At 36.2% G+C, this 15,965-nt stretch overlaps 4 protein-coding genes across 7 annotated transcripts; 3 read left to right on the plus strand and 1 right to left on the minus strand.

Moving 5' to 3' along the window:
• On the minus strand, positions 342-2,738 carry LOC105157259 (plant UBX domain-containing protein 10). Its single transcript, XM_011073625.2, has 4 exons — positions 1,763-2,738; positions 1,475-1,648; positions 1,198-1,341; positions 342-1,108 (listed from the first exon to the last, which is right to left on the minus strand). Exons 1-4 carry the CDS (start codon positions 2,351-2,353, stop codon positions 881-883), a joined length of 1,137 nt encoding a protein of 378 aa, XP_011071927.1. The 5' UTR covers positions 2,354-2,738; the 3' UTR covers positions 342-880.
• On the plus strand, positions 3,298-4,819 carry LOC105157260 (cytochrome b561 and DOMON domain-containing protein At2g04850). The gene has a single exon (XM_011073626.2). It carries the CDS (start codon positions 3,482-3,484, stop codon positions 4,688-4,690), a length of 1,209 nt encoding a protein of 402 aa, XP_011071928.1. The 5' UTR covers positions 3,298-3,481; the 3' UTR covers positions 4,691-4,819.
• Positions 6,170-10,951, plus strand: LOC105157261 (CRAL-TRIO domain-containing protein C3H8.02). Of its 4 annotated transcripts, none has more exons than XM_020692590.1 (7): positions 6,326-6,467; positions 6,661-6,832; positions 7,320-7,472; positions 7,841-7,987; positions 9,215-9,367; positions 10,085-10,207; positions 10,655-10,951. In XM_020692590.1, exons 2-7 carry the CDS (start codon positions 6,830-6,832, stop codon positions 10,730-10,732), a joined length of 657 nt encoding a protein of 218 aa, XP_020548249.1. In that variant the 5' UTR covers positions 6,326-6,467; positions 6,661-6,829; the 3' UTR covers positions 10,733-10,951. The 4 variants fall into 4 exon arrangements, with proteins under 4 accessions (XP_011071930.1, XP_011071929.1, XP_020548249.1 ...); XM_020692591.1 differs by lacking the exon at positions 6,326-6,467 and adding an exon at positions 6,494-6,513; XM_011073627.2 differs by lacking the exon at positions 6,661-6,832 and having other exon boundaries at positions 6,172-6,467.
• Positions 11,576-14,224, plus strand: LOC105157460 (putative late blight resistance protein homolog R1A-3). The gene has a single exon (XM_011073869.1). The coding sequence runs from the start codon at positions 11,576-11,578 to the stop codon at positions 14,222-14,224; it is 2,649 nt and encodes an 882-aa protein (XP_011072171.1).

A 15,965-nucleotide genomic window follows, 5' to 3' on the forward strand; every position in this document is an offset into this window, starting at 1 on the left:
TTTTTTTTTGATAATATTTTTTCCTAATAAAAAATAGTGACAAAAATAGTTGTGTATAAAGTTGTTATTAAAAATAAATAGTGACGCATGTACGGTGATAATATAATAGCAACAAATAATTATTATCACTATAGATATGTTACTAGTTGCTTATAATGACAACTTAATGTATAATATTTGTCATTAATATTAAAAATGTAACAAGATGAAAGCAACAACTTTAAAATAATCGCTTGATATTTTTCTTGCTTATGTTATCTTTTGCTGCAATGTCGGCACCCGGCCCATCGATATAAAATTTTCTTAAAAGGTGCACAAACAACAAGTTTGAACACAAGATCTTCTATCAAGAATTGCAACTTGGTCATGTAGAGGTTCGAATGTAAAAGATTTTGACCTCAAACAGTTGGACTATCCCCATCGGGACCCTTTTCTATTTTCACTGCCCAAATCTTTCTACAATTATTTCTGGGCATCACGATCGTAACTTGGTCATGTAGAGGATTGAACGTAAAAAATTTTGAGCTCAAACCGTTGGTCTATACTGTTGAGACCCTTTTCTATTTTCACTACCCAAATCTTTCTACCATTATTTCTGGGCATCAAGAATTGCAACTTGGTCATGAGGAGGGAAAAAGAAAGCACTAAACAGAGCCAGCTGCAACTGCACTACTTTGCTACACAAAAGCATAGTACTAATTCACTACTCTGCATTACTACATCAACTCTAATGGTACTCTACCCAGACTAGTCCTCAGTTCCACTAACTTCCGAGAATTTGTTCATTCAATAACCAAAGAAATCAACTGAAATCTCATGAGAGTAGGAAACCCCACAGAAACTAAGTACTGAATCTATCCAAGTCTTGTGCTAACTAATGTCAAAGAAGCTCCAAGAAAAGGCTTGCTTTTGGATGGAGGCCAGCATCTTTGAGGCTCATTTCCATTTGATCTGCACCATAGACTTTCCTAGGGAAGTTTGATATTAGTCGGTAGTTTCCAACTCCTACAAGGCCTAATGAATCGATGTGTCGGAAAATTTCCTGAATCTTGTCTGTGCTCAAGAAGCTATGCTCCCTTCTCTCGCCGTTTGGAAACCGGATCAAAATCTGCTAATTGAAATTGAAATGATGTTTTTAAGTTGTGTAACATTTAAGTCGAAAGTTCTTGAAAATGTGACGGGAGTAAAATCGTGTACCTGAATTGCTTCGGCCTTTTTAACTCCGGCCGTATCTGGTTTTTTTGAAGTTGGTTGTTTCCTCACTGAAGTCTCCTTTGGCTTCTCGGGTTTCGGTTTAACTCTGTGGTCTGAATTTGAATTCTTCTTGAGTCGTTCTTTCTCCTATAATGACACGAACATAGTCTAATGTCAAGCTTGTGTACTTACAAGGTTACTTCAGAGCATGTTTCAAAGGTTTGTTTCCCAATTGTTTGGACAAGAACTGTAAGAGTAGAGTGTGAGAAGCATTCTGCACCTCATCTATCTGGAGAGCTGCTAAATAAGCAGCATCTTGTTCTTCCCTCAACTGACGGTCGGCCTGTCTCTTCTCTTCCTGCTTAGCCCTTCCACTCCCAAATGCCACCCCTTGTTCTTCCATTGTCCTTTGCAGAATTTCGACTAATTCAGCAGGTGAAAGTGGACCCTCCATCTGCACAGAAATTAGAAAAATCAAGAAACAGATCCGAAACACGTAAATCTTGTGTTTATTTTCATACTTTCTCCACATGTTTCACTATCTGTCAAACGAGTTCCTGGCACAAACCTGCTGCAGCACAGCTAGATTATCACCGGCAGCAGCCGGAGCGACAATCGCACAAAAGGGAAAGCTAGAAACGCTTAACGCGCTAGCCATCTGCAGACCCTCCCCACGGCCGGCAAGTCCACCCCAGCAAACGAAATTTGCATCAAGAAACTGCACGACCACTTCCGAGCAAAGGGTCTCTCTGCAGAAAGAGGGAGTGAACGGATGCTCTGGTGAATGGATGTACATGAACATGAACTTATGCTCATCCTGAGCTATCTTCAGAGCATCCATAAAGCGGCAAGCATAGAAAAACGGATGCATCGTTCCATATTGCTGCTCAAAACTAGCTAGAAAGGCCCATTCTTCTTGAACCACAGGGGGCTGCTGTGGATATTGCAGAGGAAAATATGAAGGATCTTGGAAGGGAAAGTTCAAGGGCTGCTGTGAATGGAAAGTCTGAGGCCTTCTTCCTCCTATTCCCATAAGGTCTTTTCCTTGATTCACAACTCTTGAAAATCCTCCTAGTATGCTTCGAGGAAGGCTCACCATCCTACGAACAATCCCGGTACAGGACGCCTCCGCCAGTGCTCTGGCACTTGCTCTTGACATTTTGCACAAGATTGTTGTGAATCTTACTTTGATTTTATGGGAAGATTTCTACTGTTTTTTACCAGGAAAGGAATCCTAAGATCATGTAATGGACTATAGATGCAGAAGAGGCCTTGCATTGTCAAACATATGCTACAAAAGTCATAATCAACTTTACAATTTGTCTGCTCCTTTATCAAAGGAGAGAATAATGTGCCTGGAAATGAGATATGTGCTTTTTCTTTACTCTTCTACCGAGTTCAAAGAGGATACCTTCCTTTCAGACATTGTTTTGCTATACGTCAGATAAATTCTATGATGAAAGAATTGAAACAGTAGCAAGAACGGAATACTGCATCTTGCTACGGCAACATCTAAGTTAATGAACTCTACGACTCCTATAATATCAGGACACAGGAAATAGGCATCATTTATGACCTAACCATAGGAAATGCTCATTGATCTGTATCTATAACAGGATTACGGCCACACTTATCTTTTGTTTCTGTAGCTGATCTTGACTACAGAATACTGCGTCATTATCATTTTACATGAAAATTCCGTGGCAAATCTCGTTGCAGAATGAACTGGCTGGCAAATTGAAGTGGTATAATTAGTTCAAGATTGAATTTTGTGTGTTAAATCAAACTAAGAATAACTGATGGTAGTATTTTGGAGCAGTGTGAACTTGATTCTATTAGGTAGATGCTGTACTGATTTTACAGTTACACCAAACTGTAATAATTGAATGTGGGCCTGTTTCTATTTACAAGATCAAGCTTGTCTTAGCTTCAAAGCGACGCAAAGTCTCATTTCGACTAAATTACAACTTTCACTTTCCAATTGCAGTCTACACATAGTAATCCACACAATGCGAAATACTCTAAGTATGATAACAAGATTTGACAACCTGAGAGGTGGAGTTATGATTACATGTGGAGGGACAGTAATGAAACTAGACATTGCCTTTCTTCAAAGGTAAGAACACTAAGTGGTCTTACTCATGATTAATTAGTGTATCAACTGTTGATGAACACTAAGTTGAAGCAAGCATGCTCAATTAATACTCATTGTTGAAAGATATATGTTCATCTTTATGATTTCTAGTTTTCCTCCCTCTTGTTCTTTGTTTCACTTCCACCATTAGTTATGCTTCTCTTGTTCTTGCACATTTTGCTATCTTTTCGGCTAAATGGGGTTGTCTCGTCTCGTTGCACGACTACGACCACGTCCAAGACCTTTGAGAAATGCATGACGCTTCCTACACAACAAGCCTCCCTAGCTTGGTCATACCATCCCCACAATGCAACTCTTGATCTTGCCTTTTTCGGTAGCTTCATCTCACCATCAGGTTGGGTCGGGTGGGGCATCAACCCAACGTCCCCCGAGATGACGGGAACACGAGCATTGATCGCGTTCCCGGATCCCAACTCAGGTCAATTAGTCCTGCTCCCATACATTTTGGACCCGACAGTCAAGCTCCAAAAAAACCCCCTCCTCTCCCGCCCCCTGGACATCCACGTCCTCTTGTCCTCCGCCACCTTATATGGTGGCCGCATGGCCACCATCCACAATGGCGCCACCATCCACATATACGCCACGATAAAGCTAGTACCGAACAAAACCAAGATCCATTTCATATGGAACCGCGGACTTTACGTCCAGGGTTACTCCCCGACAATCCACCCAACCACTATAAACGATCTTTCATCGACAACAACAATAGACGTCTTGTCGGGCGCAACCGCCAAGATGCACAATAACATTATGCCACTCAAAACACTGCATGGCGCCATCAATGCCATCTCATGGGGACTCCTACTGCCCATCGGTGCGATCACGGCCCGCTACCTCCGGCAAATCCAATCCATCGGGCCGGCATGGTTCTACGCACATGCGGGGGTGCAAATTTTCGCGGTTTTCTTAGGAACAGTGGGATTCTCCATTGGAATCAAGCTAGGGGAACTCTCACCAGGGAGGGTATACGGCCTCCACCGTAAACTCGGGTTTGCAGCATTCTGCTTGGGATGGCTGCAGACGCTGGCCCTGCTGTTCAGGCCGAAAACGACAAACAAGTTCAGGAAGTACTGGAAATCATATCATCACTTTGTGGGATATGCTTGTGTGGTGTTAGGAGTTGTGAATTGTTTCCAAGGATTTGAAGTGATGGGAGAGAGCAACTCGTATGCAAAGTTGGCATATTGTTTGTGCTTGAGTACATTGGTCGGGTTTTGCATTGCGTTGGAGGTGAATTCTTGGGTCATTTTCTGTAGAAAAGCAAAGGAAGAGAAGCTCAAGAGAGAAGGGGTGCTTGGAGGTGGTTTTGAGAAAGGAAGCTGCTCATCAAGCCGTGCTTGAGATTCTTTCCTTCATATTATAACTACATTTCAATGTTTTGTAGCAACTCACATTTATTTATGCCCCCATAAATTACATTTTCCCATCCCAATTATGTCAATTTTATATTTTATTATTTCATTTATTTTTTTGTGTCAATTCATTATTTCAACTTTACGAAATTTGCAGGTTACTATGATCATTTTTTGATTAGTTTTTTTTTTTTGTGAGAAAAAACATCATATGCACCATATAGACTGTGATTTCTATTGTATGTAATATTTTTTTAATAAAAAAAAATAACTAAAAATGATCGTCTTTGATAATTTGCAATTTTTGTAAAATTAAAATGACAAACTAACACAAAAAAAACAAATAAATAATAAACTATAAAATTAGACATAATTCGAATGTTAAAATAATTCGAATGTTAAAATATAATTTAGTTAGTATGCTGAGAGAAAACTGTATGTAGTAATTCTTAATTTGATTACATATGTAGCTAGTTGGTAGTGAAGATGTATATTATATCTATAATATCTTTTTTTAGATAAATTAACCATGTAATCTTTGTATACGAGGTGTGATTGGTGTACAGTTATAAAAGAATAATCAATTACATGACAAATATACTACTCTTACTATGTGATTGATTGGTTCGATCAAATTAGGTTTGGGTAAAAAAATTTCCTACAATAGAATGACAACACGGATCAAACTTAAAATTTTTATTTAGAAGGCTAAATTATAACAATCTCCGTGAGATCTGATATAATTATAATTACCTTTTGTTGTTTCAAAGTAGCAATACACCATGAATTTAACAACCATCTAATAACTAGCCCACTATGTTAGTATCTGATAGGTTCTCATCCATTTTTTTTTTTTGTTGAACTAACCAAAATGATCTTGTGCACTATAAATTATAATTTCACTTTATAAACTATGTTTTGGACATTTTTTATGGATTATGTGGATAATGTCTTTACATCTTGTTCAAAATTTTCTATCCACCTCGTCCACTTATTATATCTTTTTTAAAAAAATATAATAAGGGCAAAGTTGATAATTTCAATACTCCGTTTAAAGGATTACATAATTTTATTAAATCTCATAAAGTATTGATAATTTTTTAAACAACGAAAAAATATTTAATAATTATACCAAATATTAAGAAGCTCAATGTAATTTCCTCTATTTACAAAGAATGAAAAATACAAGACAACTAACTCTCTGCTTCATATTCTCAAAATAAAAATATGAATTTCCACATTTTAAAATCTTGAATTTAAGTGAAAAATATTTAAAGAATTATGTTTTATTTTAGGGAAAAAAATAAAAAAAGGTCGAAGCTTTTTCTCAAATTTGTTCGAAATTATCAATCATCTTTTGATTTGACAATTTACATTTTACATTAGTAATTGGTGCTTGACATGTCGTGTAATACCCGAAAAACTGTGGAGATACATTAACGACTTTAAGTTAATCGGCGTACGAGACAAGCAACTCATCCGACGTTAGCAACGATTTCATCTTTCTCTGTGTCACGCTCACACAGAGACACGCGCAATGCCGTAGGCTCATAGCATACTTGTAAACATGGCAGTTTTGATTTCAGAGAGAAGAGTCAAGACCCAGAACGGATCACAACCTGTTTGACGAAATGGCGCATTGTTTGAGACTCCGTCCTCCTTTGCCTCACCATTTCAAGCCAGTTTCTATTCATCACGAGAAACCCACCAACGTTTTCAAGCTCAGCATCCGCAGTTGTTTTGTAGCTCCGGAAAAAGCTCGGCGGGTACTCTTCCGGTGCTGCTTGTTTTTCTTGTTTGATATTTTCCTTTGTATGTTTCTGGGTCTTTCATTTTCTTCTAATTCTTGTTCAGCTGGATTTTCTTTTTTCACCTTTTGTTCTTGTTTAATTGCTCAAGATTCTGGTTGAGGTTTGAAATGTGATAGTTATATGATACTTGTTTGAATTGCATTTCCAGAAATTCGTGGGGTTTACAAAATTTGAGCTTCAACCGTGTGTCCAATTTGGTCTGAATGATGTCCCTTTTTGTTCATGTTTTGTGTCTTCAAAGAGCTCTTTTTCACGCCTTTCTTGTTCGATTGGAGAAAGTTAAGGGATGAAGTTGTTCTTGTTCAGGGTTGAATTGAATGGTACATCTTTCTTTCCCAGTTTCTTTTCATGCTTTATGCAATGGCCGAGGAAGTTCCAAGCTTGTAACAATATTTGGGAAGTGCAAGGAAAGGATGAAACCTTCTTTATTTCCGCTGTCCATAGCCTGTCTTTTCTGAAGCATTCCTCGTCGACATCCCTTTGCTGCACAATAGGAGGAATGAAGGGGTTTTATGACACTTTAAGCTGACTAATTTAACGCGATCCTCTCGGTCTCCAGCAAACAAAATGTTCTAGTCTTGTCTTTCCTAGACGTTTCTTTACATGTTGTATAATCTTAGCTGCAAGGAGGAATAGCCAAAGACCGTAAAATATCTTTATTGTGATCCTTCAATTAGTATTGATTGTGGTCGGCTGAAGTTGCTTCCTACAAGTCTCTATGAAGTGTGCATAAGGAATTGTAATTTAGTTCATGCCTTCTAATGGTTAAATGAAATCAAAAATTTGATCGGCCCTTTCATGTTGCAGCTAGTGGCAGAAGTCAAAGAAAAGCTTGAAAAAGAACAGAACAGTCTCCCGGTTGGCAAATGTGGAAGAGACGATGAAGAGATGATCCTTTGGTTTCTGAAGGATAGAAAGTTTTCTGTTGAAGATACAGTCTCCAAATTGACTAAAGCCATTGTAATTATTATTCATAGCCTCCAATTATTCTGCTAGACAAAAATTTCCAACTTCTTCTGCTTGGTGCACATGGAGGCAATTACCAAGGCCCTATTCCCCCCCTTTGTTTTCTTTCTCTCTTTCAGTAGGTTGAGCTTATAGTTGTTACTGCTAATAGAGATGTTCTTTTATGTAGAAAAAGAAAAGAGAAGAGTCAATATTAATTGCAAACAAGCTTAGAGTCCTTTGCTTAGTCATTCTAGTACTGGTTACACCGATAATTATACCTTTTTAAAAAATAAATACGGCAAGAACAAAAATAAATAACATTGCTTTGGCTTTAGATAATATTTTCTTGAATGATGCTCACTTTGAACTTATCTGAACAGGGATGGCGCAAGGAATTTGGTGTATCAGAATTATCGGAAGAATCAGTCAAAAGTGCAGCAGAAACTGGAAAAGCTTATCTGCACAGCCATCTTGATGTATATGGTAGACCAGTTCTGATAGTGGAAGCACGCAAGCATTTTCCTGGGGTATGTTATCAGAACCTCCTAATATTGTCTACTGTACCACCGTCTGCGATATTATTTGTGGATTATGAGAATAGAGCAGACTATTTGATGAGTCACTTAATAAGGAACCTGAAAATTAAACCATATTTTACCGAGGAAAATAGATATCCTTTGAGGTTTATTTCACTTGATGAACTTGAATTACCCAATACTTAAACTTATTATAAATAATTTGTTGGTGAGATCTCCAACATGCTCAAAGTGCATTGTTGCATAAAAAGATATTATCTATAGATCAAGCTAATATCTTTTAATCTAGGGTTAATTACACATAGATCCCTCTGAAATGCTAAGTTACACTTTGCCCCAAAGAAATTCCAAAACTCACTTACACCCTCTCCGAAAATTCACTGTCCCCCTTTCGTTAGGGTTTGGACGAAAAATATTGATGTTAGCAAAAAGTAAATTGTCAATTTTATCCCGCATTTAACGTTCTCATGTATTGATTTTGTACTATAAGGGGAAAAATATAACGATGTTAACCTCACTCCACATATATATAATTATATATATATGTATTACATTTATCCCTTTATAGGTACAAAAATATACGTGAGAATGTTAAACGAGGGGCAAAATTGAAAATTTATGGTCTTTTTTTAATCTTTTTTGCTAATGACAACATTTTCTGTTCAAACCTTAACGGAAGGGGGTTTAGTGTAAATGGGGAATTTTCGGGGGGGGGGGGGGGTAAGTTAAATTTTACAACTTTTTTGGAATAAAAGGTTATTGGGTGTACGTATAATTTTAAAACTTTTTTGGGAGAAAATGTAATTTTGCATTTTCAAAGGGGGTGTAATTGTAATTAGCCCTTTAATCTATGTTGAAATGAGTATGTTAGTGGAACCATTGCAAAGCAACTAACTGTTCTGTTGTTGGCAGTTGTGGTAAAACAATGATAAACTGCTTGTAATTTTAGAATAAATAGCAGTCCCTTTCTACATCAAACAGAAATTCCGGTTCTCCATGGCGTGCTCCTCTGCCAGCACTTCATTTATCATTCAAATTATAAGATGCTGACTCCTGACAATAAATCAAGTTTTTTTTCATATTGTTTCAGCCATTGTTGTTAGGAGAAAAGTTGCAGCATTTAGACGAGTTCTCTCTTGAAATTCTATCTCTACCAGTTAGCTTTTCTTCAAATTCAAGCAAACTTGGTGGTAATATTCATCGCATTCACTGATACAGGAGCAGGGATCTCATGAAGATCAGAAGCTCTGTGTGTTTCTAATTGAGAAGGCACTAACCAAACTTCCAGCTGGAAAGCAGGAAATACTTGTTATAATTGATCTCCGAGGGTTTCAAACACAAAATGCCGATATTAAGTTCACAACATTTGTGGTAAATCCCTTAACCGCAGCATTTATTAAAGTTCTTTTTCAATTTTATGGGTCAGAGACGCTTCATGTATGATCTCACGTCATGAGGAAAAAGATCCTTACAGGGGACCTTTGGGGCTAGGAAACGATAAAACATCATCAGATATTGGGTTTCCTTGAGCGCTTTTGTGTAGCTCATTTTCATTTTCAGGAACCATTTTTTTTCCAACTCATTTCTATCTAATTGTGTTGAAACTTTAGCATGGGCTCATGAATGCACACCTTTGGCCAATTTGATTCGATGGAGACATAAACCTGTGGTGTTTCAGTTGTGTAAGCAAGATTGGTTGGATTAGCCCATTTTTCTTCAACCATCAAATTTATTCATGCACCAGCAACTGCTAATTAATGATCGTATTTTTTACTGTGTTTGTTGGTTGAACTATTCTATCCCTGCCGACTTTTATTCTAAATCTTTGCTGCATTCCTTTCTCCCAAACTTCTTGGTAATAACCAATGCACTGAAAGTTCTATCAAGAAAAAAGGCCAACTTGAGCTCTCACAATTTTTTTCCTTTTCCTTGTTTGCCTCCTTTCACAATCCCCTACTCTTGGGTTAATTGTCTTGTTTAGTTAGACATTATGTTATCTGTCTCCATTCTGTTGAAAGTTGAAAACCATGGCTGAAATACTTTCTCGGAGCATGCTCCTCATGTTATATTATCTTTGTCTATCTGCAGTTCGACGCATTTTACAACTACTATCCAAAGCGACTGAGCCAAGTCCTATTTGTGGACGCTCCATTTATATTCAAGCCCGTTTGGCAGCTAATTAAGCCCCTGCTAAAATCATATGCTTCTCTGGTGAGCTTTCCCTCTCATACTCATGATTTATAGATTATTTCTGGACATGTTCTTGTAGCATATGTCAACTGCAACATTTACAAGATCGTTGCTGCTAATCGGGTATTCATACTTGTACTGCTGAATCAGTTAACCAAGAAGGATCTAATGACTTATCTTATGCCTTCACCTTCTGATGCATTTCCTTTCAGAATTTCATGTGAAAGTTGGGCTAAGCTTTTAATCTCAGATTTTTGCGACTGCAAGACTGCCATCTTTCGTACATGTAACTAAATTTACTTAAAAGACTGGTGAATTCGATACGATTCATGCATCCATCTATCTCATCATTTTCTTACACTAAACGTGGAAAACTCCGAGCAAATAATCTCAAAACCTTAGTTCAGTTGCTCTTTTTCGTTTTCTTCATATGCATCGCTCTTTTCATGAATGTAACGACGCTTGCAGGTGAGATTTTGCTCTGCAGAAGCTGTGAGAGACGAGTATTTTACAGAAGATACTGTTCCAGCTAACTTCAGGGGGTGAAGAACTGGAGATCAGAGAATTGATGAAAACACTAACATGGTGGGTAGTCCAAATCAGTGCTCAATATCTGTAGCATAATGGAAACACTTTGGTGACTTCTGAACTTGATTATATAATATTGTACACATCTTAAGAATAATGACATAGAAAAAAGTAATAATTGAATTACATTATTACACGACAAATTAGTTTTATAGGACTTACGTTATTCTTTATTCATATCTTAGCTAATATTGATATTATTTATTAATATATTTGGATTTATGAATAAATCCCTAATTGAAACTGCGTTTAATTAGCTAAGTTTGATCAAGTTGAGTAATAATATTTCAACAACATTTTTAGTTAGATTTCTTTAATTATGTCCCCCTGAACTAACATTTTAACTGGAGTTAAAAAATAAATCAAATTATTCGATATTTAATCGATAGTAGCCTCAATGAATTTGATTTGTTAAACTTAATAAATTAATCTTGAATTATATTTTTTGTTCAATAAACTTTCAAGCTTTGATTATTTTAAAATTAATAAAATATAATTAAAAATATCAAATTATTTGATCTGGATTTGTCTGATTGAGTTAAAGTTTCGTTTAAATTCGATTAGATTAATAGTTTCAACTATCTAAATGATTCAAGTAAAAAAAATATTTGATAAAATGAGTATCACAAGAAAGACGATCATAAAGAATGATTATATCCTGGCGGCTGAACTGAAAATCATGTGACATGAACGACAAATCCAGCAGGTCAAATATAGTGTACGCAAACCGTGTTCTTTGTCCATTTTCCAGGATTTATAGTCAGTCTTCCTTGCCTTTCACTTGCGCAACACAACATTCAAATGGCAGTAGCAGCTTATGCATCTTTGGTTTCTCTCATGGATGTTCTCGACAATGTTCAACATCTTGGTCGTCGTCGACGGCTTCATCTGGACAAGGAACAAATCCAGAACTTGCAGGAAAAAGTTAAGTTACTGCAAGACTTCCTTGAAGTTCATTCCCAAAGAATAAGCCCAGAAATGGAAAATCTGGTCAGGCAACTTCTTGTTCTTGTAGATGATGCAGACGATATCATTGACTTCCATGTGGCGAATCAACTTCGTGAAGAATCTCAAGATAAAAGTCTTCATACGATCGCCCTGACATCCTTCTGTCAATATATCGACAAAATTATCGAAAAGATTGATTCCATCACTGAAAAATTGATGATGGTTAAAGAGGAATGGATAGATGTCCAAGAACAACAGCCCGAAGTTTCCATGCCCGTGGGTTCTACATCACTTCCTTATAGTGATGAGAATACTATGCTAGGATTTGATGAACGCTTACTTCAGGTGGTGGATGAGCTTACTCGAGATGAATCTAATCTACAGATCCTCCCAATCGTCGGGATGGGGGGCATTGGTAAGACAACTCTAGCTCAAAATGCACATGATCATCCATATATTGTCAATCGCTTTGATATACGCATTTGGTTTACAATATCTCAACAATATAGCGTTCAGAAAATTCTTCAAAAGTACTTCTTCAACGATAACAAGGACATAATAGGTAGCACAGATCAATTAGGAGTAGCTGAATTGGGAGAACGTTTGCACAAACTTTTATTTGGTAAAAGGTATTTGATTATTATGGACGATGTGTGGAGTATCAAAACTTGGGAAGATTTTATGTTGTACCTTCCAAATAATGGGAATAAAAGTCGAGTTTTGGTGACTACTAGATTGTTGGAGGTGGCTCGTCCTTTATGCTTTGACAACCATTATTTCACAGTGGATTTTTTAGATGAAGATAAAAGTTGGGATTTACTATGTGGAAAAGTTTTTGCACAAAAAAGTTGCCCATACCCAGAATTGGAAGAAATTGGAAGGGAGATTGCGAAAGGTTGTCGTGGACTTCCTTTGTCAATTGTTGTAATTGGTGGGCTCCTTGCAAAATCCAATAAAACACGAGAATATTGGGGGTTTGTTGCAAAGAACGTAACCTCATTTGTCAATTATGGAGATGATGAGTATTGTTTAAAGATATTGTCTTTGAGTTACAATAGCTTGTCAATTCATCTTAAACCGTGCTTTCTGTATACGAGAGTTTTTCCTGAAGATCAAGAAATTAGAGCACCTGAGCTAAAAAAATTATGGATCAGTGAGGGGTTCCTAAAACCAGTAGGAGGTAAAAGCTTGGAAGAAGCTGCGGAGGAATACTTGAAGGATCTTACTGACCGAAATTTAATTTTTATTCGTAAAAGGACGCGTAGAGGGAATATAAGAACATGTGGCGTTCATGACATTCTAAGGGAGCTATGCTTTAGAGAATATAGCAAAGAACATCTTATTCGTGTCCCTAAATCACAACGCATTGCTTTTCAAGTACAACCCAAATTTGATTTCTGCTTCTTGTGTGGTCGCCTACCGGATAGATTGAATAGGATACATCTCAAACAACTTGTCGGGTTGCGATCAACAACAGTTGCCAGTTCTTTAGTGTGTGAAGCCTGTAATAATATGTATCCAGATCTTAATAGATTAAGATGGGTGAAGGTATTCGACCTGGATAATGATCAATCCTTTGAAACATTTCCGCAACACACAAAATTGCGGTACCTTGCGGTCCAAGATCAACATGCTACCATGGTGGATTATTTGCTTGAATGGAAAATTGTATTTCCTAATACAATTTCTTTACTTTGGAATCTACAAATTTTGGATCTTGATCTATTTTATATGGATACTCATACATTGGTTTTGTCATCTGAAATTTGGGAGATACCAAAACTCAGACATCTCAATGTTCAAAGTTTTAGGTTGCCTGATCCACTAGTTAATGATTTGGAGGGGCAAGATTTCACTATTCTGGAATACCTAAGTACACTGTCGTCAGAGGGTTTTAGGTGTATCAAGGAGGTCGTTAAAAGAATTCCAAATCTGAAGAAACTAAATGCTAGCTATCGGAGCTACTCGGGGGATGCTTCCGACTGTTCTCTTAGCAATCTTGTGCAGCTCAATAAACTTGAATCACTCTCCTTAGAGTATTACTCTCTCTTGGAGAACATAACCTTCCCGACTTCACTTAAGAAGTTGAGTTTGTCATACTGCGAAATTCCTTGGAGAAAGATGACTATCATTAGTTCTTTGTTGCCTAATCTTGAAGTGCTTAAACTGAACAATGCATTCCGTGGGCAAGAGTGGGATCCAAGTGAAGGGGAATTTCTTCGACTCAAAGTGTTACACATTTCGTTTTGTGATTTGATGTTGTGGGGAGCAGAGGACATCCATTTTCCAAATCTCCAGTACCTTTCCCTTGAAGGTATGTTTAAATTGGAAGAGATTCCTCTAAGTATCGGAGATATAGCCACATTGCATTCCATCCATTTGCAATTCTGCGGAGAGTCTGCTGTCAATTCAGCAACGGAAATACTGACGGAGCAAAAGGAAAACGGAAACGAGAGCCTGCAAGTTTATGTGGATGGAAAACAAGTTCACGTTTCTTTATAGCCACAGAGAAGTTGTACATTTATTATCCAAGAGAGAGTGTTTTTGTTTTTCTTTTGTTGTCCTAATTCTTTTGTCAATTATTATGATTCTAAATTAATTATAATTAGGCCCTCTTTGAAAATATTAAATTACAATTTTTTTTTAAAAAATATTTAAAATTATATTTACTTCCCTTCTAAAAATTCTCGATTTGCACCTGACACTCATTCCATTAGGATTTCAATAGATAATGCTGACTTAAGTAAAGAAAAAAAATATATAAATTTTTTATTTTCCCTCTCATTTAATATTCTCATTTATATTTTTATACCTATAAAGAATATGTATATATATATATATATATATAGAGAGAGAGAGAGAGAGAGAGAGAAAGAGTGAGGTTAATATAATTATATTTTTGGTCAAACAGAATAAAATCTCCCCGTCTTTTAAAAATTAAGCTAAAAACTCCCTTGTGTTTTTAAAAATTAGCAAAATATCCTTTCTCTTTTCGCAAACATAGCTTACTTGTCCATCTCAAAATCACTTAACAACATAAAATTTTTTGACTTGATGTTGCGATCACAACTCAGAATATGATTAGTCTAATCCCATAATTGATTTACACATCAAGATTATGATTTCATAATGGGGTTAAATGCAATTTACTACTATGATATGTGAAATGAGTAAAAAAAAAATTATAAAAAAAATAAATTATTTTCTGTATTTTGAAAAATAAAATAAATTACCTCCTACCGAAACTCTTGATAGGGGTAATTTGCTTCAATATTTTCCGAAACACAAAGGGTAATTTTGCAAACTTTTTTTTTCTCAGAATTTTTACTTATTTTTTATGATATGAGGGTAAATTGCAATTTTCCTTTGAGAATATCGTGTGAATCTTCGGAATTGATTTGTACATCTAAATTATGATTTGATAATATCATGCGAATCTTCTAACTTGATTTGCGCATTTACATTATGATTTGATTATATCGTAGGAATCTTCTGACTACAAATATTGTTGCCCCACTACAATAAATTTAATATTCAATCATCACTAAAAATAAATAGTTATAATAAATAATTATTGACAACAAACATACAACGGTTGTTGGCCACGATTTTTACGATCAAGACTAAAAAAAATTACAATTTACGTTCAACAACTTACCTTCTTGGTGATTTTTGTCTTATTATTTTAGATTTTACCAAATTTAATCCAATAAGTCACAAAATATTAGAATTTTATCCCTACCACAAATTTCGTAATATTTAATAGAACACATGCAAATCACATGCTCCCTTCGTTAAATTAATGATCATTTAATTAACGGAATACGTGCAAATCATGTTCTCCCTCCATTAAATATTTAACGGAATTTTTGTTGGAACTAAAATTGTAATTTTTTGTAATTTACGGGACTGAATCTGGTTAGTATTAAAATAATGAGATTAAAATCGCAGAAATGGTAAGTTGCTGGACGCAAATTGTAATTTTCGTGGCTAAAATATTTGTTATGACCAAATATCATGGCAAAAACATTAGCTTTGGATCATAGCCGCAAAAATAGTGTCTATAGCGGATAATTTAAGTTTTTGTATCGATTTTACTTAATCATAGTTAATAATAATTATATATTACGATTTTAGTCCCCCTTTTTCACTCCACTGGCCTGCCCACCCATGCCCCCACCTCCTCTCCCCCGGTGTCACGGGCGTGCTCTTTTGTCTCGCAACGGAATGTAATTCTCATGTA

The sequence above is a fragment of the Sesamum indicum genome, linkage group LG3 (genome assembly GCF_000512975.1).
Source record: "Sesamum indicum cultivar Zhongzhi No. 13 linkage group LG3, S_indicum_v1.0, whole genome shotgun sequence".
In the NCBI taxonomy this organism is placed as follows: Eukaryota; Viridiplantae; Streptophyta; class Magnoliopsida; order Lamiales; family Pedaliaceae; genus Sesamum; species Sesamum indicum.